General features: G+C 36.2%; 1 protein-coding gene across 1 annotated transcript; it reads right to left on the bottom strand.

Annotated features, from left to right (window-relative positions):
* Positions 1-257: 257 nt before the first annotated feature.
* LOC140162951 (snake venom 5'-nucleotidase-like) lies at positions 258-17,501 on the bottom strand. Its single transcript, XM_072186269.1, has 8 exons — positions 17,336-17,501; positions 12,324-12,552; positions 10,218-10,415; positions 8,432-8,635; positions 6,930-7,199; positions 4,244-4,390; positions 2,730-2,933; positions 258-1,571 (listed from the first exon to the last, which is right to left on the bottom strand). The coding sequence occupies exons 1-8, from the start codon at positions 17,360-17,362 to the stop codon at positions 1,234-1,236; spliced, it is 1,617 nt and encodes a 538-aa protein (XP_072042370.1). The 5' UTR covers positions 17,363-17,501; the 3' UTR covers positions 258-1,233.
* Positions 17,502-25,575: the final 8,074 nt, after the last annotated feature.

Here is a 25,575-nt window from a genome sequence, read left to right as displayed (position 1 = left end):
GCCCCTTACTGCCAAATTTTGTATTTGTATTTCAAAAATACCAAATGACAAATTGCGTGACTTATCCTTCACTTTTAAGCAATTAATGTATAAACAACTTATTTATTTATTTATTTATTTATTTTTACACTTGCGTTGTGGTCACTAAAGTTTCTCTAAGCGACAAGAACACTGATAGCAACGAAGTATTACATAAAATTATTAACATCCTATAGCTGTATATTTTTCACACAATCCAACTCAATAGACAACATACATTGATTGAAATCAGCAGCGTGTTTTATTTTTATAATACATTATTATGTTGTGTATTAAAATCACTAAATATAATAATCACTAATTAATACGATAATTAGAAAAATACGAGTTTTTGTCATTATACACCTTTAACAGTATAGTTTGCTAATAATAATGGTAGGCCTACTATGAAAGTTGAAAATTGAAAAGCGCTCATTTGCCTTTTTCTTACTGTTATACTTAAGATATAAAAGCTAATGCACTATTCTTTACACCAAATATTGTGTCCGAGACAATAGGTGTGACGCAGCCGAACCCATTAATTAAACGTTTAATGCCGTGGACACGTCATTTGCAAAAATGTAAGAGTTGATCAAAAAAGGCAATACAAAATTATATTGTTAGGCCTCATCTCCGTGCATGAATTTTAAAGCGTGTCTGGAAGTCGACATTCAAACTTGGATGTTGGTGGAAGTACCCCTGAAATGGTGCCATATGGGCCACAGGCTCCTTAAACAAATTCATTCCTATTATACTTTTTTAGCTGAAAAAGTCGATACCAGCTTATTACCAACATTTTTCAGGCAATCAGGGACATTAAACGAACCCTGTTGGAAACTAAAGCTGTGAAAATGAATTTCTGAAAACTTTAAGAAACTTGCGGCCTAATTGGCTATTCCAGTTGAAATCCATACACCCCCTATGAAAGACATGACCTTAATCAGCCACACAAGGGATATTTTTTAAATGGAGTCACCAATTCAGGTAATCCCATTTGAGATTCACACTCACTGTGTGGAAGGTTATGTCTTCTATAGTGAGTGTATGGATTTCAACTCGAATAGCCTAATGCTTCATAGAAGAGAGGAAAATAGCACATACGGCTTACGGATATTAATTTATTCTTTTAAACAACTCTCTAATTTAATCGATTTCAAGATTTTCGTGTCGTAAGTCGTGCAACGTTTTGACTAAATTAATTTAAATTTTTAACGTCTAATTTTTCCGCGGCTTATCGGGTCTACCGCCACCACCACTTCGTCTCGTGGTGGTGGTCGAGATTGTCGTAGCCGCCATCGATGATGTCGCCGGCATCGACGTTGCTGCTGCTGTCGATGTTGCCGCATCAGCAGCCGTACTCATCAACATCATCGTCAGATCCGATGATGTAGTCGCAGGAGGAGCGGTGGTCGTAATGTTGGTTTCGGTAGGTGCCAGGCATGAATCTACAGGTGCAACTATGGGTGAAATGATGGTGATTCGTCGTTCTAGGGGGGTGTAAATTGGAGTATATTTGTCGATATAATCGATGAGGCATTCCACATCTCCTTCTCCTGTTAATCAAAGAATAAACAAAGAAACACAATACAGTAAATTATGCACAACATTTTATTGTCACATTTAAATACAAGGCATTTTCTTAAAATTAAACTCAAAAGGAAAATTCCAAGGATTCCACAGATGGGACTTGATTTGAGCAAGCTATTCCATTTAAAATCCACACTACTCCTGTGGAAGATTTAACTAAAGTCATCTGCAGAGGGAGTATGAGTTTTGAATAGAATAGCAATTTGGGTACTTCCATTTGAAATACTCACTCCAGTTGTGGAAGATATAGGTATAAAGCCATAATACAAGGGTGTATGGGTTTCAAAATTATTAACCCTGACCAGTTATATTTGAAAAACATACTCCCCCTGTGGAGGATATTTCCAAAATCTCCCACAGCGGTAGTGTGAATTTCAAGTGGAATAGCCGAATTTATATAAGAGGCAGTTCCGTAGTACACTTCAGAGACTTTCAGGACCCAGAACTTCTAAATTATTGATGCTTTTGGATTTTAAACACTTGTATTTGAAGAATCTCTGATAGAAGCATAAAACCTGACAATTTAATTCTATTCCCATCCTCATTTGCCATGACAAGTAACAAAAACATCTCTGTTGCGGGCGTATTCACAAAAAGCGTACTTTCTGAGTTATTTGAATTTCAATCACAAATTCTCTGAAGTGTATATACTCTCTTAATTCCAAAGAGTGAAAAAGTCAATCCTCCTCGGAGTGACTCTTCGGGTCAATCGAAAAGATTGACATTTCAATCTACCAAGAGTGAAAATCACATATAGTAAAATTTTCACTGTGCAAAGAGTGAAATTTCAATCTTTTTAGAGTGCAATTTCCCTCTCGATTGAAGTGTGTTTAAACTTAATAAACATAAATAAACTTCAATCGAGAGAGATTGTGCTGAGGGGACGCTTCCTCTCTGTTGCTTTTCCTTCCCTCTTGATCCTAATTTCTTTCCCCATCCCTCTTATTTTTCTCTTAAACGTATATAAACCGACATTTATAACGGTTTAAAGACATTTTTTTGTTTAGTGGGTCCATACAGCATGAATAGATTCAATATTAATTTTATCTTTATCAACCTGGATAATTGGGAATATTCACAAAAACATTCCGATCGTCTGTTCGTAATGATGGCTATTTTCTAACCTGTTTGTCGGTTAACAGCATTTTCTGCAATGACGTCATATCCGTCGTAACCATCCGCAAGGAATGATGGGAGGGCGATAGTATAAGTCTCGTCGTCATCCAAAGGCTCGAATTGAGGATATTCGCATTTTGCGCAGCTTATCATGACCTCTACGACCCTGTCGTCATACGGGTCCTTTGATACGTCGTAGGTTACTCGCATTCCTACAATAATAAACAAAACAGTAAATTATGTTAGCATTTGACACAGGAGATGTAAAAATGCAATGATAATAAATGCAATATAAAAATAAATAAATAATACTATGATTTTTTTATTTCTTTTTACTTTTCTGAAGAGGCTATTGACCCAGTGTTTTTCCCTGCACACGGCTTAAAAAGAGAGAGCATGCACGTGGATTTGTGTTGTATACAGTTGATCTACCAAACGTACGTCCATGAATATAAAACATCCACTTTTCAAAATATTTGATACTCTAACCCTCACGCCCTAAGAAGGAATAAAGAGAAAAGATGAAGAAAGAAGTTGTTGTCTGGATTCGAACCCGAGACCCCTCATGTGGCTTGCAGTAAGCGGTGATCGGCAGCCACGAATTTCGCTGGCCCGGCCAACGAAATCATGTGTATATATCATTTTATGGTGATTGCGTCATGGCATCACGTTATATACATGTGTGCGCAGTGGATATATCACGAAGTATTTAGTAGTATCTGGGAGTGTTTGGGTTAAAAAATAATTTGACATTCCAGTTAATAAGTTTGACTAGAACAGTCAAAAATTCTAGAATGTCGGGAACTTGAATACAAAAATAATTTGTATAAATCAGTTTAGCTCAAATCGATAAGTTAGCTCAAATCGATAAGTTAGCACAAATCGATAAGTTAGCTCAAATCGATAAGTTGGCTCAATCGATAATGTGTTCGACTATGGTGCGAGAAGTTGTGGGTTCGAACCCTGGCGGTGCCTAGTACGCTCTCGTGGAAAAATTAAGTTAGCTTGAAATTCCCCTGCTAATGCTAATTATCTCGTTGTAACCCGTACGAAACTCGGGGAGCTGATCCTGGTTGCGAAGCTTATTTGTGAATTTCTAGGACGTGCACTCTTGAAGCAACAAAGTTCCTGATTTGTTGTTAAATGGTTTATGGAATGATGTGGGGCCGTAGTGGTTAGCGACAACCTGTCAAGTGTTTGCAAAATGATGTACTTTTCAAACATCTATATCATGATATGATCTCTTGACTCATTCAGTACACTGTAAAATTAGTTTACTCATCACCGAGTAAAAAGGTCACAGCTCAACAGTTGAGTAAAAAATTACTCAACATTAACTCATATATGTCACAACTCGACTGTTGAGTAAAAACTTACTGAACATTGAGTACTTTTTTACTCATTTGTTGAGTTGTGACCTATATAATGAGTTCAATGTTGAGTATTTTTTTACTCAACTGTTGAGCTGTGACCTTTTTATTCAGTGTTCAGTAAAATATTTTTACAGTGTATACACACTAACCTGCCATTTGAAGAAATTGTCCTGAAGTGTAATAACCTGCAGCAGAATGCTCCAACATTTCCCGGATGTACCTCCCTTCTAAGTCCACTATATCAAGAGTGTTGCCAAATGGCAGGACATTGACCAGGTCATGGTACGTTATGTTACCTGTGCAAAGTAAAATACAGAATCAAATGGCATAATGGTGCTTAGAAAATACATAGTGTTTAATTTCGTGTCTTATTATATGTAGAATTATGTTTAGCGATATTAAGGGATGGGGTATGAACGTTTGGACAGTGGGAGATGAGAGCACCCCAAAGATATCGAATTGTATTCTGAATACGAAGAATGTCCTTTTGATATCAAATAATTTTGATTTTTTTTTTGAAATTTGCGATGTAATACACATTTTATGGCAAATGATTAAAAATTGATATTTTTGATATTTAACAGTACTCGAAGTAAATTTTATAAATCTGATGATATGTACTTAAAGTGTATGTAGCTGGGATGAAAAGCCGACGATCAATTGAAAATTTTGACCTTTCGTGTTGAAGATATGGATTTTTTTCCCAAAAACACCAAAAAAATAGTGTTTTGGGGGGGAAAATGTATAAACTTCAATATGAAAGGTCAAAATTTTCAATTGATCGTCGGCTTTTCCTCCCAGCTACATACGCTTTAAGTACATATCATTAGATTTTTAGGTCCGTATGTACAAAAGAGTTAGACCGGGTCTAAAGTTAGACCTGGTCTAAGTGGAATTTAGTCCCAGGAGAAAGGACATTTTCCTTTACATTTGCTTAAGATATTTTGTATTATTTTTGAACTCTGCATTTAAATCTTTAGAATTTGCTAGCTACTTTAGGAAGGAAATAAGAGTAAAGGACCATTCCTGATGGAACTAAAATCAACTTAGACCAGGTCTAACTTTAGACCCGGTCTAACTCTTTTGTGCATACGGACCTTCGAGTTTACTTCGAGGACTGTTAGGCCTATATATCAAAATTTTAAAAATATCAAATTTTAATAATTTGTCATAAAAGTTGTGTTGTATCGCGAATTTCAAAAAATTAAAATTATTTGATATCAGATGGGCTTTCTTCGTATTCAGAATGCAGTTCGATATGTCTGATGTGATCTCATATCCCACAAAAAATACTGTCGAAACGCTCATTCCACATCCCTTAACATAACAATGGTGTCAGAAGTGTATAACGGTATTGACATATTATAGTACTGTATTACGCACTCCAAAACTGGAATCTAGCCCCTCCCCCTCCCCCATTCAAATTTAACAAGATTATTCGAAGGGGGACATGATATTTCTCTAATTGAAATGGATAGTCTTGTCAAATAATGAGTTGGAGATCTTTTCAATTTAATTAGTTACTTGTTAAAATAAAAAGGAAATTATTCATTTTCATAAGATTGTCTGTTCAAAGTGATAATATATATAACCTAATAAAAATTAACAATAATTATCTCATCAAAGCGAATAGTTTTAGGATCAAAAATAAATGTGTAGGGACTCCATTCAGAACAATAAATAGTGTGGAATTAGGGTCGATCCTTCATGTAATTATTTCGTGTAACCTAAATCCTAACTCTAACCCTAATCCTAACCCTAACCCTAAGCCTAATCATAATCATAACCCTAATCCTAACCCTAACACTAACCCTAATCCTAACCCTAAACTAACCCTAACCTTAACCCTAACCCTAACCCTAACCCTAATATCGTGTAAAATTACATGAAGGAATAACCGAAATTAGAGTATGAGGTTGCAGAAAAAGTCATCTTGTAAGTAACAATTGACCGCAAAAATGTGATATAAGCAATATAATTGGTATAAGTATGCACTCCTATTGCTTGTTAGGAAAACCACATTGAGCCATATTGTGCAATCTCAGAATTCAGAGGTCAAAGTTTATATAAGGGTCAAAATTGTTCAAACTTGATTAAAACATACTCGAGAATTTATCTGCAGAAATTACATAGTTTGAACTATCTACGACTTATCAGTCTGTAGTTATTAGTGAAAGGTCAAAGGTCAACATTGGCCAATTTCTTCTGACTTTGATGAAAAAGGTCAAACAAATCTGCTTTGTAAATTGCAATTAGAAATTGTTTTAATTTTTAAAATATATCTGCCTCCCAACAAAACTATACCAGTTTATTTAACTGCAGCTAAATGTCATTTTTTATTTACTTATGTTTTGAAACAAAATATTCAAAAACACCTGCTGCCCATTTCAAGCAAACAGTCAGTATTTTATATGTCATTTATTATATCGCTGCATTTGATACGAGAACCCAAAGGAAATTGACACAGCATATCAGTATATCACCAACGACTTCGTAAGATCTATGACAAAGCAACAGAAGCTCATTCGAAAGCCCCACTTACAGTGGTTTGCTCATCTGTTGAGAATGTATGAGAGTCGCATCCCAATAACACTATTTTTATAATTCCATACGCGGAAAAAGGAGACATGGATGCGCTAGGGCAACTTGGAAAACCAGGATAGACTTGGCAGCAGGTGGTCTGTGGAGGAAGCCGAAGTTGCTACCAAGGACCGGTCCATATGAAATTACCTGCTACATCAGACAGCAGGTCCAGAAATGCATGATGCTATCTGGTAGGTATGTAAGTAGGTATTTATTAACAAATCCTGTCTTTGAAAGAGATGAGCACACTACCTTGTTCAATGGAGTCTCGTATTCCACCCGAGTTAAACACAGCAGTAGCAACTTTGGTCCATCCTTCCAGCTCCTCCTCTCCATCGTATAACGTGGCCCATTTCCACACCATGGCATCCGTTATCAGGTTACCCATATTGCATTCTTCCATTCGGCATGAATACCGGGGGTAACCTTCCAGGAGCACGTGTGTACGACCAACTACTTCGTTGGCCTCTTCTGCTGGCGCTCCTTCAATGAGTTCTCTGATATCGGCTAAGCACTCGGGATCTGAAACAAAAATTGGAATTCGAAATGCATTATATATTTAGTACTTCCATTAAAGCACTCCCCCATCCAGGGGGACGTGGGGAAATGATCAGGTTTGTACATTTTCAGGCTAAAATACATTTAAGTATATTTCCCAATCCCTGGTAATTCATGTAGGCATTACATGCCCTCAATATCCTGTTGTTAGGCTTCGAGCCAATTCCCCGGGTTGATTTTAAATGCTATAGCCTTGCGCCAAGTTTGTGAATTTAATGACTGTAATTGTAAGCATGCTATAAATAAAGACAGGATTTGTTTGCGTCTGACGTCACTGTCAATTAAACTCCCAACGACCATTGATTAGTAAATAGCGCATAAAAGAAAGGTCGATTCATCTGGTGCCGATCGGAGAAAAGGAATCGCATAAAATGGAGAAAAATTATGTAAGAAAGGCAACTTTTCTAGGCATGACATGGTGCCTTCAGAAAAGAAAGTTTCCGACTATGAAGACTTAACTTTTGAGATGGTTTGTATATTGCAGGTGTAAAATTAACCATACAGCGCCCTGATTTACCGTCGAGTTCAGCAGTTCATCGCCACGACACATACCGCAGCCCGAGTTCAATTGATATATGACGTCAGACTCAAACTGGTCTTTTTAATTCTTTAATTATAAATTGCAAGTTTTATTGCATGTATTTCCAAACACTGGCCAGATATCAAAATAAGACTTTTAATTCAATCCAGTTGCCTCTAATTAAAGGATTAAGATTTCGCTATGTTTCATTTGCCAAAACATAATAAGTATGGTTCGTTTAATGCAAAATCGAGTAGTGCAGTATTTTTCTAAAATCGGCATGATCAGGAGAGATTTATTAATGAACAGTCGAGTTATTTTAAATCGATTTAACCAGCGTCAGTATAAAAGTATAAGCTTTCAAGTAAGAAACCGCAAATATCTCAATTTAAGGAACCGTTCACAAACACTTGTTAGGAGGGGCCTGATGCAAAAAAAATTCATCGCAAAAATTTTTCGCCCCCCTTTTCAGATCTCAAAAATTTCAGGGCCCCCACCCCTTTTTTGACATGAAAATTATGGGTCAACCCCATAGAAAAGCATATAAACTCAATTTTCCCAGGAAAATTTGTGGTCAATTTTTTTAAGGCCCCCCTTAGGAGGGTCAAAAATTTCAGCCCCCCTTTTTTTTGCATCAGCCCCCCCAAGTGTTTGTGAACGGTCCCTAAATACTTACCTTCTTCAATACTCGAATCTAAGAGCACAGGATTGCCATACCATTCAGATACTGAGCCATTCTTATTAAACATCACATTCAGACGTCCAATGTATTTGCCCCAAATTGGTGAATGGACGACGAGCACTTTGCCTTCGGGATCGTGATCGGGAGTAACTATTATGGGATACGAATCACAAGCTTCTTCAATATCTGGTGGACAACCTTATAGTAGAAAAAAATTAAATGAGAACAATAGCGTTTTTAAACTTTGTGTAATTAAAGAGCGACATTGTTGCAGAGCAGTTGGTAGGCAGCAGAAAATGACCTTCTAAAAACATCAGATTCCTGTGTGTGACCTTATAGGGTCACGTTAGGGGCACGTTGGCGCAGCGGTACGGGCTCTGCCTTGTAATCGGTGGATTGCGAGTTCGAGCCCCGGCGGCGCCATCGTGTCGTGCTCTTGGGCAAGGCGCTTTACCTTACCTGCCTCTCTCTGCCCAGGTGTGAAATGGGGAGCTGTTATGAATATTGTCCATTGAGCGCCACCCAAAGGTATGAGCATGCCTTGGGTATTGTATGGCAGCTGACATATTCTAACGACAGCGGAATAAATGTAAAGCGCTTTGGTACATGTACACACGTGAAAGGCGCTGTATAAATACCAACATTTAATTTTATTTTACAAAAAGAGAAAATCATATTACGCCTGATTCGTATTAAAAAACAAGTTTTGGTTTTATTTAAATGTCGGTTTATGTCAAACATTTTTAAAACGTTTTATATTAAAAAACACTAGACCAACATTTAACAAATGTCCAAATGTTACTGCAAAATATATTTGGCAACAAAGTTTGCAAAATAATTTGTCAACTCTTAAATAACATTATGTTATAAAGTTTTGTATCACGTTTTCAAAAATGTGTTTTTAAATGCTATTAAAAGTTTATATAACCCAACAATGAAACGTTTTCAGTAAAATGTTTTGTATCTGCTGGGTAATCATTACCAAAGCAATAAAAAAGATTATCTACTGCTACTGGTAATCACCAAAGCAGAGATTGCAAGTTTTCTTTAGAAGACATGATATGAAGAGTTTGTTTCCAAAGGGCAATAAATCCAATAGCGGCCTTGTGTCTCATTTGTCTGGTATATTTTAACATTTTAACGTTTAAATTACATTTGTAACGGTTAGCTTATTTTCTTACTATTTTCAACATCATTTGAAAATTCTCTAATGCAAAGATTTAAAATGGCTGCTATTGGATTTAGCTCATTTTGGAACAAAAAAAATCTTTTACATTTACAACTTTCTTCTTCACACATGGGAGGTTAAAGAGATTTGCTTTTATCTTTTTTAAAGATAACCAAAAAATATAATTCTGGTGTTCCAATATTATTACATTGGCAAGGTTACTGCTAATCTTAGGAATATCTTCAAATGAGTTTTACACAAAGCAGAGTTAAGGCCTTTTGGAACCAAACTCTTCATATAAACAAATCCCACGAGCCAAGTGATGGTCAGAATTTAGTCGGCCATGACTGAGTCCCCGGCGCACCAAACTGGTGTTGTGACTGCCCAATTGGGTGGATTAAAGCCGTTTAAAAATCTTTGTTATGGTGTACGTGTTGTGAACTTTCATCATTCTATTGTCTACGTGTAACACGGGTTATGAAATGCAGTTTAAAATCCCCGCCAAGGACGCATCATTTCATATTTTTAGTCACTACGGGGACCCAGTTTTGGCTTCCATTGAGGTGTAGGAATGCGTGAAATGGGATTCGACTATACTCAAGTATTTCTTACCATCAAAATGGAAATAGTTGACTCCGCCACCGACTATGATATCCACTCCTTTAACTGTACGTGCAACCTCCAGATCCAGTGAGATATCTCCAGGACCCCATAGATGACTTAGCAAGATGATGTGCTCTATTCCAGCCTCTGTTAAAGCATTCACCTCTGCTTGCACCGCCTCGATGACATTGGTGAATTCAGCGTTTCCTGTCAAGATTGCAAAAGACAATGACTCAATAATATGTGGTTTCTTTCAATATTCTTCCAAGTAGATTAATAGTATTAATGGTATTTAGATTAATAGTATCTACACTGTAGTACATGTTATGTTATATACCTGTAGATTCTACATGTATAACATAACATGTACTATTTTTACACTTGGAGCAGTCAAGTTAGCTCAATCGATAAGGCGTTAGACTTTGGTGCGAGAGGTTGCGGGTTCGAACCTTGGCGGTGGTTAGTATGCTCTCGTGTAATATTGAGTTAGCTCGAAATTCCCCTGGACAAGGAATTAACTGCTAATTGTTTTGTTGTAACCCGTACGGAACTCGGGGAGCTGATCCTGTCTGCGCAAGTCGATTGTGGAATGTCCAGGGTGTGCGCTTCTTAGCTGCAAATCCCTGTGTTGTTTTGTTGTTTAATGGTTTGTGAAATGTTGTGGGGCCGTAGTGGTCAGCTTGTGGATCAACTTCTAGGCGTTGTGCCTGTGCGTAGCGCACTATAAATCATTGCGCTTTTTTTTTGTCGGTTTGTTGTTGTTTTTTAGAAAAAAAGAAGAAAAAAGGGTTAATATTCGGTTTCACTATTAAAAAAGAATGGATTCTTATTTTATTAGGAAAACATCTGTTCATGAGAAAGTTAGATCACTCATTGCAAAAGGCAAAACCAACACTTAATAAACACTTTAATAGCTAAGGTTTGTACAGTGAAAGTATAGGATAACAAGTAATTTGATAACACTAAAACGTGTGAAAATATGAAAAATGTTGTTATTATTAACACAAGATAGTGTTAGAGCACGCTTTTGACACTATCTTGTGTAGTTGTATTAAAAAACATAAACACCTTCATATTTACGTTTTAGTGTTTGTAAATTAACACCTCTATACCTTCACCGTATTAACCTTAGCTATTAAAGTGTTCAAGTGTTTATTAAGTGTTACTCTGCTGTTTTTGCAGTATAGCCGCATGCCAAAAGGCATTCAGTGCTGTATTGCATATGAAATGGTACCTCGCATGGTCGCCCATTCGTTGTGTTGCTATTGTTGTTGTTGTTGTTTTCAGGTTCTACTTGGTAATTAATTTCCCATTTAAACAAATAAAGTTAAAATGCATAATGCACTATTTCTTCTTATTTCTGCCACCGTCAACTATTAAATTTATCTTTCCAATTTATCATTAAGGGGGTACTACACGCCTGGCCAATTGTGTGCCTATTTTTGCATTTTTCTCATAAATTAAAGCGCATTGGTGACAATTAAGATATGCATGTTGTAGGGGCAAGGAAATGAATGAATGAATGAATGAATGAATGAATGAATGAATGAATGAATGAATGAATGAATGAATGAATGAATGAATGAATGAACGAGGTAACATGAAAAGTATACACCAATTGCTCACAATAGAGTGTGTGACTTCTAACAAGGAGCTGGTTCCCGTAGTATTCCTCATTCAAACCAATTCAATGCATGACCTGGGATTTACCTGCATGACATTGGGACATGACCATGAAACATTCATAGTTGCACATGCAGGTACTTCTTTTGAAAGTCCTAAACAAGGTATAGCAGTCGCTGATAGGATATGCAGCTTATAGAACACGGATAACCTCTATCTTCTGACAATTTTGTGCATATAGCAATTTATTTTACAAAATAGGCTATGCCATAAAATATCGTTGCATGAACTATTGCCCTGTATGTCAACTGGAAACTGTTAATTGGCAAGTGCCTCCAAGGGAATGCTCGGGGATTTGTGGTTGGGCATCAACAAAACAGGATTGTCACCTCTAAAGGTAAAGATTAATGACTACATTATAGCTAGCCTCGGACAGTATGGTAAAGTTTAATAATAGTTGAAAGACCTTTCAATGACGAACATTATACTTACTGACATTTGCAATTTCATTGATACGCTCCATGCCATACCCGACAATGCCGACCTTAAGCTCGCTGCCATCTTTAGCCAAGTACGTTTTAACTGCACTCTTACTAAAGAGCCCATCAATACTGGGTTCCTGTGATGCGTCCAAGTTAGCACTAACCACTGGGAAGTTTGCCATCTGCAGAAATGGCGCCAAATCGTCTGGGCTTATTGCTATCTCGCTGTTACCAATTGTCTGCAATCACAAAACAATGAAAACGCTACGTTACACGGCACTTAAAGTTTTAGAGCAATTTTTGACAGCGTTACCTCCAATAGTAATTTTCTCCTTCTCCTTTTTATACCCATTTGAACAGTTTTCAATTAAAGCCATGCGCATGGCAGTATAATGCCAATGATGGGACAATCAGTATAAAACATGAAATAACCTGTGTTCAGTCCCAAAATCATGATAATTTAGATGAGTTGAACTCAATGTTTATCAACAAAGGCAAGGGACTGGTATTTCGATATGCTTAAAGGGGGATCCAGTTGACCAGGCAAACTTTCAAGGACAACCCAATTAAGTAGGCTTAAAATATAATCAAGTCAATGTTCACCTCTATACCACCAAACTTTGTACAGCTCCCAACTTAATGTGTTATCCAGATATTTATAGCGGCCTTTAAGGGAACTGCGTACAACCACTAACTGTTTAATAGCCTTACTTTTATGATGTGGCGGGAGTTTTAAAAGCACGGGCCCAGAACAAACTATTATGCACACGCATACTGCTAGGCAAAACACAACGGAAATTGTAATGATGCGTGCGCATGACGTCAGAAGTCAACTCATTTAATAGTTGTCAAATGTTAACTTTAAAACAGTTGATAACAGGTGTTTTGGTGGAAACAATGTTGGGTACAATTTGATTGAATGAGTTATTTATACTGCCTGTGTGTGTGGCATAAGACACATTCTATAAGAGACCTGTAACGGATGATCTATAAGTTCCTCCTGAGCAGAAATGGGTGACCAAAGAAAACTTTGGGAAGAACATTTGGATTTGGATTTGGAAGATACCTTCTCTTAAATAACAGTATTGTGAACCACCAGCATACATAACTCGATGTAGAGAGTCTTTCCTATTCAGAGGAAATATTGTAATTACACACCTTATTGCCTTTTAACAATAACCATTGACACTAGCACATATCAGAGAAGATGTAAGAAAAGGATGGAGAACAGAATTATATCCTTGAGATAATCCCGTAGGTAATCCTGTTGCACCTATCATAGTCCTTTATTCTCAAGTGGTGGGTTAACCAACAATTAACAATGAGAGGAAATTCCTGAACCTAGTTCAGTTGGGGATGATTTGAAGTGACCGCCAATTATGACCATTTGATATTTAATACCAGTAATGTGAAAAAAAAAAGAAATAATGTAGTGCCAAAATAATGTACCCTTTTACGGAAGGAGCAAAGTTTAACAAGTTATAACTCCGCTTCTGAAGTACGAATGTCAGCGGCGAATGTCAGGTTATTATTTCCCAGTCTTTAAAAAAAATTGCAGGCAGAGGTGGGAATCGATCTCGGTACCTCCAGGTTAAACAGCACTGTGGAAGACCACTAAGCCAACTAAATATCTGTTGTGAGATGTGTGACATTAATCTTTGATATTGCTTAATGGAACAAATCGTGGAATTAAATCAGTAATAAAAGAAGTAGATTCTTATATAGCGGTCAAATTAGATAAAAGGGGAAATATTTGTCCCTGCTCTAAAGAAAATATAGGTTAGAAAATTATCAAATAAATTTAAATTAAAAATTGAGATTTTATATTTCTTTCTTTCACGAGGCGGACAAACACTGACAAACACTGTATAAGCTAAAAATTCGACCCCTATCACTAGATCCTGTCATAGCTCAATGGTAGAGCATCAGACTGCTAATGTCAATATCGTTGGTTCGAGTCCTCCTGCCAGCAATGGTTATATTTATGATTTTAATACTACGCTACAATTTGTTCAATTTTTTTCGTTTATTTATTTATTTATTTATTTATTTATTTATTTATTTATTTATTTATTTATTTATTTATGTTTATTTATGTAAATAATTTGATATATTTGAAAGAGGTATTTGAGCAATTGAAATTTTGATTTTATAATCCTATGGGGTCATTTTGAACCCCCATCCCCACCCCTCCCAAATTGCCAAACGCACAAAACCTATGAGTTTGCATCATACATGTCATCATCATAAAAAAAAACATTCTATGTATACCTGACGCCGCCGGCAGCCTATATTAATTTACTAGTCAACATTTGCATAGGAACCGCATAGATTGGAGATTATATACGTATTTATTAGTAATAGACAAGTAATATATATATATCGTGTGTTTGCGATTTATTCCGTAATCAATAAGTATGATGAACAAACGCATTTCTGGCAGAAGCACTCACGGCGTAGTGGTATTCGATCTCGACTGTTAATCAAAAGGTTGTGGGTTCGAACCCTGGTAGAATTTTAATTGGAATAAATTTGTTTTTCTTTTGTTAAGGGCTGGGGTATGAACGTTTGGACAGTATTTATTTTGGGACATTAGAGCACATCAGACATATCGAATTGCATTCTGAATACGAAGAATGTCATTCTGATATCAAATAATTTTGGTTTTTGAAATTCGCAATTTAATACACATTTTATGGCAAATCATTAAAATTGATATTTTTTATATTTAACAGTACTCGAAGTAAACTTTATAAATCTGATGATTTATACTTAACGTGTATGTAGGTGGGATGAAATGCCGACGATCAATTGAAAATTTTGACCTTTCGTATTGAAGATATGGATTTTTTTCCAAAACACCAAAAAAATTAGGTCTTTTGGGAAAAAATCTATATCTTCAATATGAAAGGTCAAAATTTTCAATTGACCGTCGGCTTTTCCTCCCTGCTACATACACTTTAAGAATATATCATTAGATTCATATAATTTACTTCGAGGACTGTTATATATCAAAAATTTGAAAAATATCAAATTTTTATAATTTGTCATAAAATTTGTATTATATTGTGATTTTCAAAAAATGTAAATTATATGATATCAGAAAGACATGCTTCGTATTCAGAATGCAATTTGATAGGTCTGAGGTGCTCTCATGTCCCACAAAAAATACTGTCGAAACGCAATAAACGCTCATTTTAGATCCCTTAAGTAAGAGGTAATAATTATGGCAATAAATCCGCCGTATAAAACTGAACACAGCTCAATCCAGCCTCATAGGCCTATATCATGTAAATGTATTATGTGATGCAAATGTTGACTAGGAAAAAAAATATCGCACGCCGGCAACTAGAAAAAAAAAAAAAAAAATAGTATCACATCTTTCCTGCTCAATCAATATATTATAATACTTGCAAATAGATCATAGTTTACTAATCTAATCCTGTAATATAGACCTGTTATATCACCTTTACATGGTTTGTTATGGTAGGGATTAGTGTCCGATCTCTGTAATGTAATGTAAATGAAGCATATTGATATGCAGGAAGAATCGATCAGGGTGCTATCTATTAGAGAAAGAAAAACACTATTCAAAATATCAATAGACAAGAAGAAAGGGATGTAGAGATTTGTAATTGAGTCATGCATGATTTAACAGAAGGTTCTTTCCAAACCCCAAACGTAATGAGAAATTGTCAAACTTACTCAACTTAGGAAAAAGTATAATACTGTACAGTAAAAGAGTGAATTCCCCGCTCTAAAATGGTGCCTAGAAAAAGTGAAATCCAGTTTAACTACATCACCGCGATCACTGTGGGCATCTTTTGAGGAGAATTCACTCTGCATCACAGAGAGTAGGATTTCAAACACTCATATCTGGGTCAGTACACAAGTAGTAACGTACTTTATGGGTGGGGAGGCATGTACCCCCTTCCACACCTGCGTACGCACCCCTACGCACCCCGGATCGGTGAGAAGGCGTGATGTTATTATCAGAACCATGGCAGGATTTATCGCCGTAAAAGTGCCCCATTTGTTACTGTTATGAGACCTTTGGGTACATTTTGAAATTTCCCTGAAAGTGTGCGTTTTTATCGATTCACTAGGAAGGGATAGACATCCGTGTTCCGTGTAATGTATGTAATCCAACGGAGAATTTTCACGGCTTTTTCAACCGGTCACAGATTTTTCACGAAACAAATGTCTTGTATTGATTGGGGCAGTGTCTAAGTATGTGATATTCCTTATGATAAATATACCCTTTTTTACGTTACCATTAATCCCGCAAATTTAACAGATGTGGAAATCTTACTAAATTCAAAATAAAACCAATATAGTATTATGTACATGCAATTCCTGTTTTCGGATTAAATCCCGGGATTACATTACTTTTAAACCAAGCAGACTCACTAAATGATTCAATGATATCACAAACGATATAAATTCGAATTTTCAATGGAAATGATTGATAATTTTATAAGATTTTTTGTAAATCTCTTTAACGCGTGCAGTGACAGCCTTTCTACATGTACTTTCAAAGTGTTTCAAACACTGCTTCGAAGCTAAACAATCAGTTTGTACTTTATGGATAGGAATCTAGAGGTATATGATAGTTGACCCGAAACATCACGGTTTGCTAACTTTGGATAATTCATTAATTGGACAATAACAAATAACTGTGAATTAGTCGTGTTATGGTCGAAGGTGTCTGTGTTAAACTTCGCAGTGAAAACCTTCAAAATCGCATACCAAAACAGGAGTTTGGCAACACAGTGGAAGAAAATCATAGTTTTAACCATTTTGCACTGGGTATAATTCTGGTTTACCCTGCGCATCATGTGTTTTAGGGTTAGTATTAGGGTTGGGGTTGGGGTTAGGGTTTGGGTTAGGGTTAGGGTTAGGGTTAGGGTTAGGGTTAGGGTTAGGGTAGGGTAGGGTTAGGGTTAGGGTTATACTTGTGCGCAGGGTATACCAAAATTATTTCTTGCACTGTATTATTTTGGAATATGGAGTAATACCTACCATGGCATCGTAGCCCACTTTATTCATCAGTTGTGCAGTGGCATTCCTCTATACACGTTGTAGAAGTCCCCTATCAGCATATCACCAGCATCCAACAGCAACACATTTATCCTGCCTTTTCTTTCCCTTCTGGTCGCATTCACATATGTTGCAATCCTCGCCATTCCACCATAACACGTACCGTTCTTGAGTTGCTCATCTGTACACTCAGTACCTTCATTGTTGACCTGCTCAAATCTGGAGCTGATATCACTTGTATGGAGAATGGTTAGATGAAGATCATGACCATGAGTGACCGAGATTGCGGTCAGTAAGACGCAGAGGAAGAGGAGTCTCGAACACATCGTGGTCTTTGTGTTGCTCTGTAGAAACAAAATACAACACGATTCTACAGATTACGGATTTACCATTGAACAAGTATAAAACTGGCAAGCTTCAGCAGGCGGGTTCTTTTCAGAGCCACCAACTCAGTTTCAGTGAACAGTCCTCCTAAACAACTCTTTTCAGAGCCACCATCTCATTCTCAGTGTTAGGGAGTGGTCGGAAATACTTTGGAGGCTGGGCAAAATGGAGGCTGTCAAAAAAATGTAGTGCTCCAAAAAGGAGGAGGGGTCAAAATGTTTTAACAAGAAAACACTAAAAATCCAGAACATACACAATACAATACAATAAAGCCCCTTTTTACCCCTATCATGGGCAAGAATAGTGTAATATACAATTTTCTTTTAAGCTCGCACGACTTTACATGTATTATACAGTCTCTATAAGAAAAGGGTATATGTATGTATCCCACTGATACCTGCTCAAAATGTCTTTGCCCCGAAATTTATACCCCCCCCCCCACCAAGAAAGCTGGCTACGCCCATGATAAACAAGTCTTAAGCATTAAAATCAGCGTGTGCCCAGATGTTGCTCTTAATGGAGGGACGTCAAACACCCCCCCCACACACACACACACACACACACACCCCCACACACCAAAGTTAACTGAACACTCTCTTAGTTCACTTTCACTTTTACGCTACTCCTACGAGGATGCAAGTTTTAGACGGCTTCTAAGGGTTTATTTACTTGAGGTATATGAATTTCTTTGGGACCCTGATGCAAATATAGCCTTAGTTCCATCTTTCACCATAATTTTCAAATATTTTAATATCCCAGCCAGACAATCAGCCAGAACAACCTACACGCGGAAAATGGTATCAACATGGAAACTAGGAAATCATGCTTTCCATGACATGGCCATGTGCAGCAGGTTTACTTACTTACTCACCAATGTCTTTTGTGGCTAAACTTGCTAAGGAGAAGTCCTTCTGTAAGAATATCCTTTTAAAATAATAATTTGGTTGACATTTGTTGTCAAAAATGATGTATAAATGTTTTAATTCCACCACATAAATTCTTCTGATCAAACTTGCCACCATTTTCATTTGGTAAACTGCAGCCTGTAGGCCTTTATGTACAGCATGTAACCTAATAGTCTGTATCAAGTCTTTAAAAAAAACCAATTTATTTCTTTGATGCACTTCACCAACTATGTGCTTTTCAATACACTGGAAACAGAGATTTCTATACTCACTGAAAGAGCTTGACTTTAGGCTACCATGTGTATAATGTATGGTGTCAAGCCAATCAGATTATGATATATGCTGTCATCTAGCCTTGAGTAGATGGGAAAATGTTGCCTGGTCAAGCTTCAAAACACATTATGGATGGGGAAGAACAGCCTAATCTATTATGTGTTTGGTCAAATTGACTTCTTGTAATATTATTTGCTCCACATGAGGGGTTTAGCACTGACACTTGGGTGCAATATATGGAAACATTTATCAGTCTACAAAATATAAACATTCTGAGACATGAATTTGACAAACTGGAAATTGGTTTTTGCTTGACAAAGTAAGAAAAACATTTGGGATCATATTTTTCAAAAATGGAATAAGGGGTTTCAATGTATTTTGAAAATGATGGGTTTGTGTGAATTTTCATAATGGGTGCAGTTATCCTTGTTTTGAAAGATGTGTATTTTTGACAGCTCCTCCAGGTTATCCGTGTACACTGTCTTTGTATAGATTAGCTGGACACATCACACATGAAGTGTGATGTGTCCAGACTGATATATTCTCAACCCAACCCAGAAGAACATGGTGTACGCATAATAATAGGCTATTAAGGGGGTACTACACCCCTGGCCAATTTTGTGCCTATTTTTGCATTTTTCTCAAAAATTATAGTGCATTGGTGACAAGTAAGATATGTATATTATAGGGGCAAGGTCTACAACTTCTGCACTGAAAATTCAGCTACTGAAGGCAAGTAGTTATTGATTTATTGATCAAATATTGGGTTTCCCTCATTTTTGACTATAACTCCACAACTGTTGTCTGTGCTGAAATAAAAATTTCCAGTGCAGTAGTTGCTCGAGAACTCTAGCTTCGAATTTGCACACGATAGTTACGCATTCGATGCTAGAGTACTTTACTATGGTTTTTCGGTCGGACAGCGGTGCAATTTTTAACGCCGGAGGTTATTTATTCTGTTAATGTTGAAATTTGAATGAAAGTTATTTCGATGAGTCAACTGTATCTTTTGAGCAAGATTTGCGTATTTTGGACAGTCTAAAATTTTGCTGAAGTGTAATTTTAGCAACATTTTTGATGCAATCGCCTGTCGTGATCGGCTGTGTTTACTTCTGACCTTCCATTGCTTTACACGGTGTCATGCTTCAGCGGATCCGACTAGATTTTGAATGCAAAGGTCTCTAGCCTAGAATGTGAAGCTATCGGTGAGCAAATTCTTGGCTAGAGTTCTCGAGCAATGCAGTAGTTGTAGTCCTTGCCCTTATAATATACATATATTACTTGTCACCAATGCGCTATATTTTTTGAGAAAAATGCAAAAACAGGCACAAAATTGGCCAGATGTGTAGTACCCCCTTTAAGTCGATCCTGCTCCTTTCGCTGGCTAATTCGGGTAACCAGTGCTGCCTTCAATGAGTTTGTGCCAATGTGCCAATTACAGATATTCATGGTGTTCGGGTAATACGAAAAGTTGTAGTAATCATGGTAATTGGTTCTGCTACTTACTTTTTGTTGTGACTACGATTAGCCCCGCGTAAACCCACACCCCCATACCAGAAAGATAACCTACGTTGCATCACATCTATAGTAATATTGAAGCTTTTACTATTATTAAGCAGCCAAAATTATTATAATTTACTAGTAATTCTTCTAAATAATAAAACTCACCGAGCTATACCACGTCCTATATAACTTGCAATGCTTGTCAGGGCCGGGTCAGCAAATTTCAGCACCACACACGTTTGCAATTCGATTCTTCCAGTCTGTCCTTGCTTTCAATAAGTCTTTTCAACTTTTCAACTACTAAGTATTTCTTTGTGCGCAGCGAACCGTTGGAAATCTGCATGCAAATTAAGGCAATCCCTACACATAATGAATGTCTAGTGTAGAGTGTCTGCGTTGCTGATATTCGACAATCCCATTTATGTAGTGTTATTTATCTATGTATTTATATATCTATTTATTATGTCGTTAACCTGATTTGAAAATTATATTATTATTTTTGCTAATAAGAAGAGTAATAGTTTGATGAAGAAAATGAAGAGGTAGCAAAATATCATGAAGCAAGAACATGAGAAAGAGTGGAAGAATTATAATACCCCAAAGTCACTTACATTTTCTTATTGAGGGCAGAATTAACCGTCCATTTGTTACCGAAATGAGTAACATGTAATTTTCTTTGGTATAATGTTTAAATAGAGGACATGTTTTGAGATGTCATGAAAATGGTGGACAAATTAATATTGTACAGACGTAACACTGAAAAGTTATGTCTTTAAGGGTAGACGAGGTATTGTTGGTCAAAGCAACCAAAAATCGATTTTCATTATCTAAATCAATATATTGTTGAAAAATAACACTTTGATGTTTTGCAAAAGTTCATTCTACAAATCATATACTTTGAAAACTTGCTTGATTTATTTCGGGGATGAGTAGTACGTTTTACAAAAGTGTTGTTGTTTATAGAGGACGAGGTATAAGGAAGAGACAAATAACAAGCAATTGTCGAAATGAGATGATGCATATAATTCATTGAACTTCATCTTCGGAATTTAGGAAAAAAATGACCCAATATATTAAAAAATATTAGATTTTTCCACATGAATATTCATTGAACCACCATGATTATATGGAGTAAACAATCTACTATACTCTCTCTTTTTTTTTTATTGACGAAAATTTGTCAAAGTTAGTTGACGTCTCGGGGGAGGGGTTCTTCCTGATTGAAGGTATACGGGATGTGCCACGGTTTGGTACCTTTTCAGCGATTTCAGTATATCGGTTGGTAGGTTTTTAGTGGAGACCAATGCGCCCAATTAGGTGCATTTTTTAAGTCTACAATTCCCCTAAAAGCGCCCAATTAGGGAAAATTTGGGTGCATTTTGAGTGAGTCAGTGAGTTTTTGTGAAAAAATTGGTATACTGATGGGTAGCAAAAACAACAAAAAGTAGGTATAGAAAGTCTGCGTGGTGGCACAATTTTTTTTGAAGACACCCCCCCCCCCCGGGTTGATGTCCACGATTCGATATCTTGAGTTTCAGTTTCTATATTTGTGGCTTTAATGGTTCTCTTCATACATAGAACAATGCATTGTGGGAAAGGCTTTATCGATCAATTGTATATTATTCATCGCATGAGTTACATGGAATTCTCAGTAACTAAATGCTTTAAGGGCTGGGGTATGAACGTTTGGACAGTATTTATTATGGGACATCAGAGCACATCAGACATATCGAATTGCATTCTGAATACGAAGAATGTCCTTCTGATATCAAATAATTTAGATTTTTTGAAATTCGCAATGTAGGCCTAATACACATTTTTTATGGCAAATGATTAAAATTGATATTTTTGATATTTAACAGTACTCGAAGTAAACTTTATAAATCTGATGATTTATACTTAAAGTGTATGTAGGTGGGATGAAAAGCCGACGATCAATTGAAAATTTGGACTTTCGTATTGAAGATATGGATTTTTTTCCCAAAACACCAAAAAAATTAGGTCTTTTGGGAAAAAATCCATATCTTCAATATGAAAGGTCAAAATTTTCAATTGACCGTCGGCTTTTCCTCCCTGCTACATACACTTTAAGAATATGTCATTAGATTTATATAATTTACTTCGAGGACTGTTATATATCAAAAATTTGAAAAATATCAAATTTTTATAATTTGTCGTAAAATTTGTATTATATTGTGATTTTCAAAAATGAAAATTATTTGATATCAGAAAGACATGCTTCGTATTCAGAATGCAATTCGATAGGTCTGAGGTGCTCTCATGTCCCACAAAAAATACTGTCGAAACGCAATAAACGCTCATTTTAGATCCCTTAATGACTGTCATCCTTGATTGCAAGCTATACCATTAGTCCTACCATGCTTGCCTGATGCTGTTAAAACCCGTTAAATAATGTAAATAGCGCCCTTATTTTATTTCAGTATGGAAAATTAGGCTCGGTGAATAAAATAACGAGATTAGCGCCGCTATTTCTTTGAATCGATACTTTTTTGTTAAGGCCGTAAAATGCTCAGTTCCTCTTTGCCTTTTCTATATTTTAACCTTGGTCTTATTAAAAAGTTATTTTTGTAATTTTGTTAAAGAAACCGAACGTATAGCTATTTTGGCAGTGTTTTCGTGACCATGGTTGCAGTGAATCCCGGGCAGTGTTTGAAGACAAGTTTTATTTCATAAACATTTATGTGCTTTGTTATACAGGGTGTCCCAGAAAAAATTACCGGGCAAATAAATTTGGACGTAAGTCGAGAAATAGACATTATAATCCAAAATCTAACGATCAGCGTGTAGCCCGTCTTATTCTGCATCTTATACGCTAATTTTGTTGGAATCGGTTGACTGATCGCGAAGAAATGAGCGATTACATAACGCATAATCAATTCACTTCATTCCAAATTCGTAAGAAAGATCATTTAACACAACGCGCACTATTGGTTAAACTGTCAATGGGCTTCATATTTTGTTTTATGAAATCCTCGTCATTCTTTTTAATTTTAAGCAACATGTTTCTTGAAAAACATTTAATTAGGTTTTGTTCAAATTTGAAAACCTGCACGATATTGAAAATGAAGGCTTGCATGTAAGATGATGTTCGGTATTATCTTTTTATGTTAATGTTGATATAAATGTTGCATAAAGAATAACTACATCAAGAATTCCAACTGGCTTAAAAATTGCTCACACACATTAATGTTTTCGGAATATTTCTAAGAAATTGTAATGCAAAGTTTAAATTCTTTTAAAACTTCAACATTAAGGTTGCATGCTATCAATAAGACACGTAAAGCTGTAATTACTTGATCATTGTCATTCTTGGCTCAAATGTTCTTTGTAAAGTTAAAATATAATATATTTGCACAACCTAAAGAATTAAAGCTGGAGAGCTTCCAATTCCAGAAATGAAAGTTTTCTCAGACAAACTGTTATTCATCTTCGTTGAAAGCATGAATGACATAACGCCGTCGGCAGTGGCGTAACTTTGGGTCAGGGTGCCCGGGGGCGAAAGTAGTTCGGGTGCCCCTGACCAACATGGTGCAGAGCTAATCAATTTTAGTAGTGAAAGCCATAGATCTACCGAATAACTTACGAAGTGTTTCAGATTAAATTTATATCATGTTTCAATGCAGTTCATGTTCATAAAACAAAATGTTTTCATATTCTCTAATGTCTTTACTTTTGGAGACTCGTCACTAGCTGCAGTGACGTAGCATATGGCGCCCAGGGGCAAGAATACAAAATACCCCTCTTCCTAACAGATTGCCAACAATTGAGTGCGGGCGCGCGAAATGTGCATAAATACCACTAATTTGGTATTTAATCAAGTTGAATTTAGGTCTTTAAAATGACAATTTATAGGCCTATGTTGCAATGCGAGCGCGAAGCGCGCGAAAAATTTTGTGTTGAAGGGGCACCCAAATGAAGAGTAATTCAATGCATGGTGGGTAAAGGTTTCCACTTCTTTCCTATAACAAAGTACTATCGTGTCAAAGGCTATCCAGGCTTGGGTGCCCCTTAGCCCGGGTGCCCGGGGGCACGCCCCCCCAGAGCCCATAGGAGTTACGCCACTGGCCGTCGGATTTTAATAGATAATGTGGACAAAATTTAATGAGATACACAAACTTTAGGAAGCAGTGAGCGAGTATGAAAAAAGCCCCTGTTGATCAAACTTGGAATGAACTGCATTGATGCACGCATTATGCAATCATTTATTTCTTCGAACCAGTCAACCGAATCAAATCAAATTTTCGTATGTGATGCAAAACAAAATATGCTATGCGCTACATTTTAAATTTTTTGATTCTGATGTCTATATTGTGACTTACGTTCAATTTTATTCACTCGGTAATTTTTTCTGGGACACTCTGTATATTATAAATAATAATAAAACAACACTTAATATAGCGCATTTCCAGAACCTTATCAAAGCACTTTACAAAAAAACTAAATATACAAAACAAATAATACCTTTAAAAAGGCCCAACAGAGCAGCAATCAGTACAGGTGAGTTTTTAGTACTCTTGAAACTATCTGCAGTGGGGGAACTCTGATGTTTAATGTTCCACAATTTGGGACCCTGTACACTGAAAGACCTATCACCAATTAAAAGAAACTAAAAGAATAGGTTTGGTACAATTTTCAAGCCTTCCTATTTATTTTATTATTTATTGTATATCGCGCCTTTTGTGGACGTAAGGGCTTAATTTTAAATTTACCCCTTTTCTAGAAATCACCTTTGCAATCAAATTTGAGCCCATTCTTTTGCACTACTTTATGTAACTTGACTAATGCTTTCAAAATCAAAAAGAAAAATTTAGATATCTCATTTACTTTTTCAATTATGAATGTTTAATAAAATCCGGCAAAATGCCATTTTTGAGCATTTTCGAAGCTACACCTTTTGTTATTAAATTACAATGATTTTGTTTTCAAAGATAGTGACCAAAATAGTTCCTTTTGGTTTTAATAGTTAAAGAACATTCAAGCTTACTATTATACATCAAAAATTATTTTCCTAATATTTTATATTCATTTTAAGTTCAGTTTTCTAGAAATTCCCAAAGATTTCCCAAACGGGAAATATACGATATCTCTGGAAGGGAAGGTGGTATGAAGGTCAAATAACCACCTAAATGTGTATTT

The sequence above is a fragment of the Amphiura filiformis genome, chromosome 10 (genome assembly GCF_039555335.1).
Source record: "Amphiura filiformis chromosome 10, Afil_fr2py, whole genome shotgun sequence".
In the NCBI taxonomy this organism is placed as follows: Eukaryota; Metazoa; Echinodermata; class Ophiuroidea; order Amphilepidida; family Amphiuridae; genus Amphiura; species Amphiura filiformis.
Note: the sequence above shows the minus strand (reverse complement) of the source record. Positions and strands in the feature narration are given on the sequence as shown.

Bases quoted from the DNA above. Each gene is read 5' to 3' on its own strand.
- LOC140162951 (XM_072186269.1), bottom strand. From the start codon at position 17,362: ATGAATAAAGTGGGCTACGATGCCATG. The intron at 8,636-10,217 runs GTAAGAAATACT...TTCTACTATAAG, and splicing joins CAACTATTTCCATTTTGATG to GTTGTCCACCAGATATTGAA. The intron at 1,572-2,729 runs GTTAGAAAATAG...TTTGATTAACAG, and splicing joins TGCTGTTAACCGACAAACAG to GAGAAGGAGATGTGGAATGC.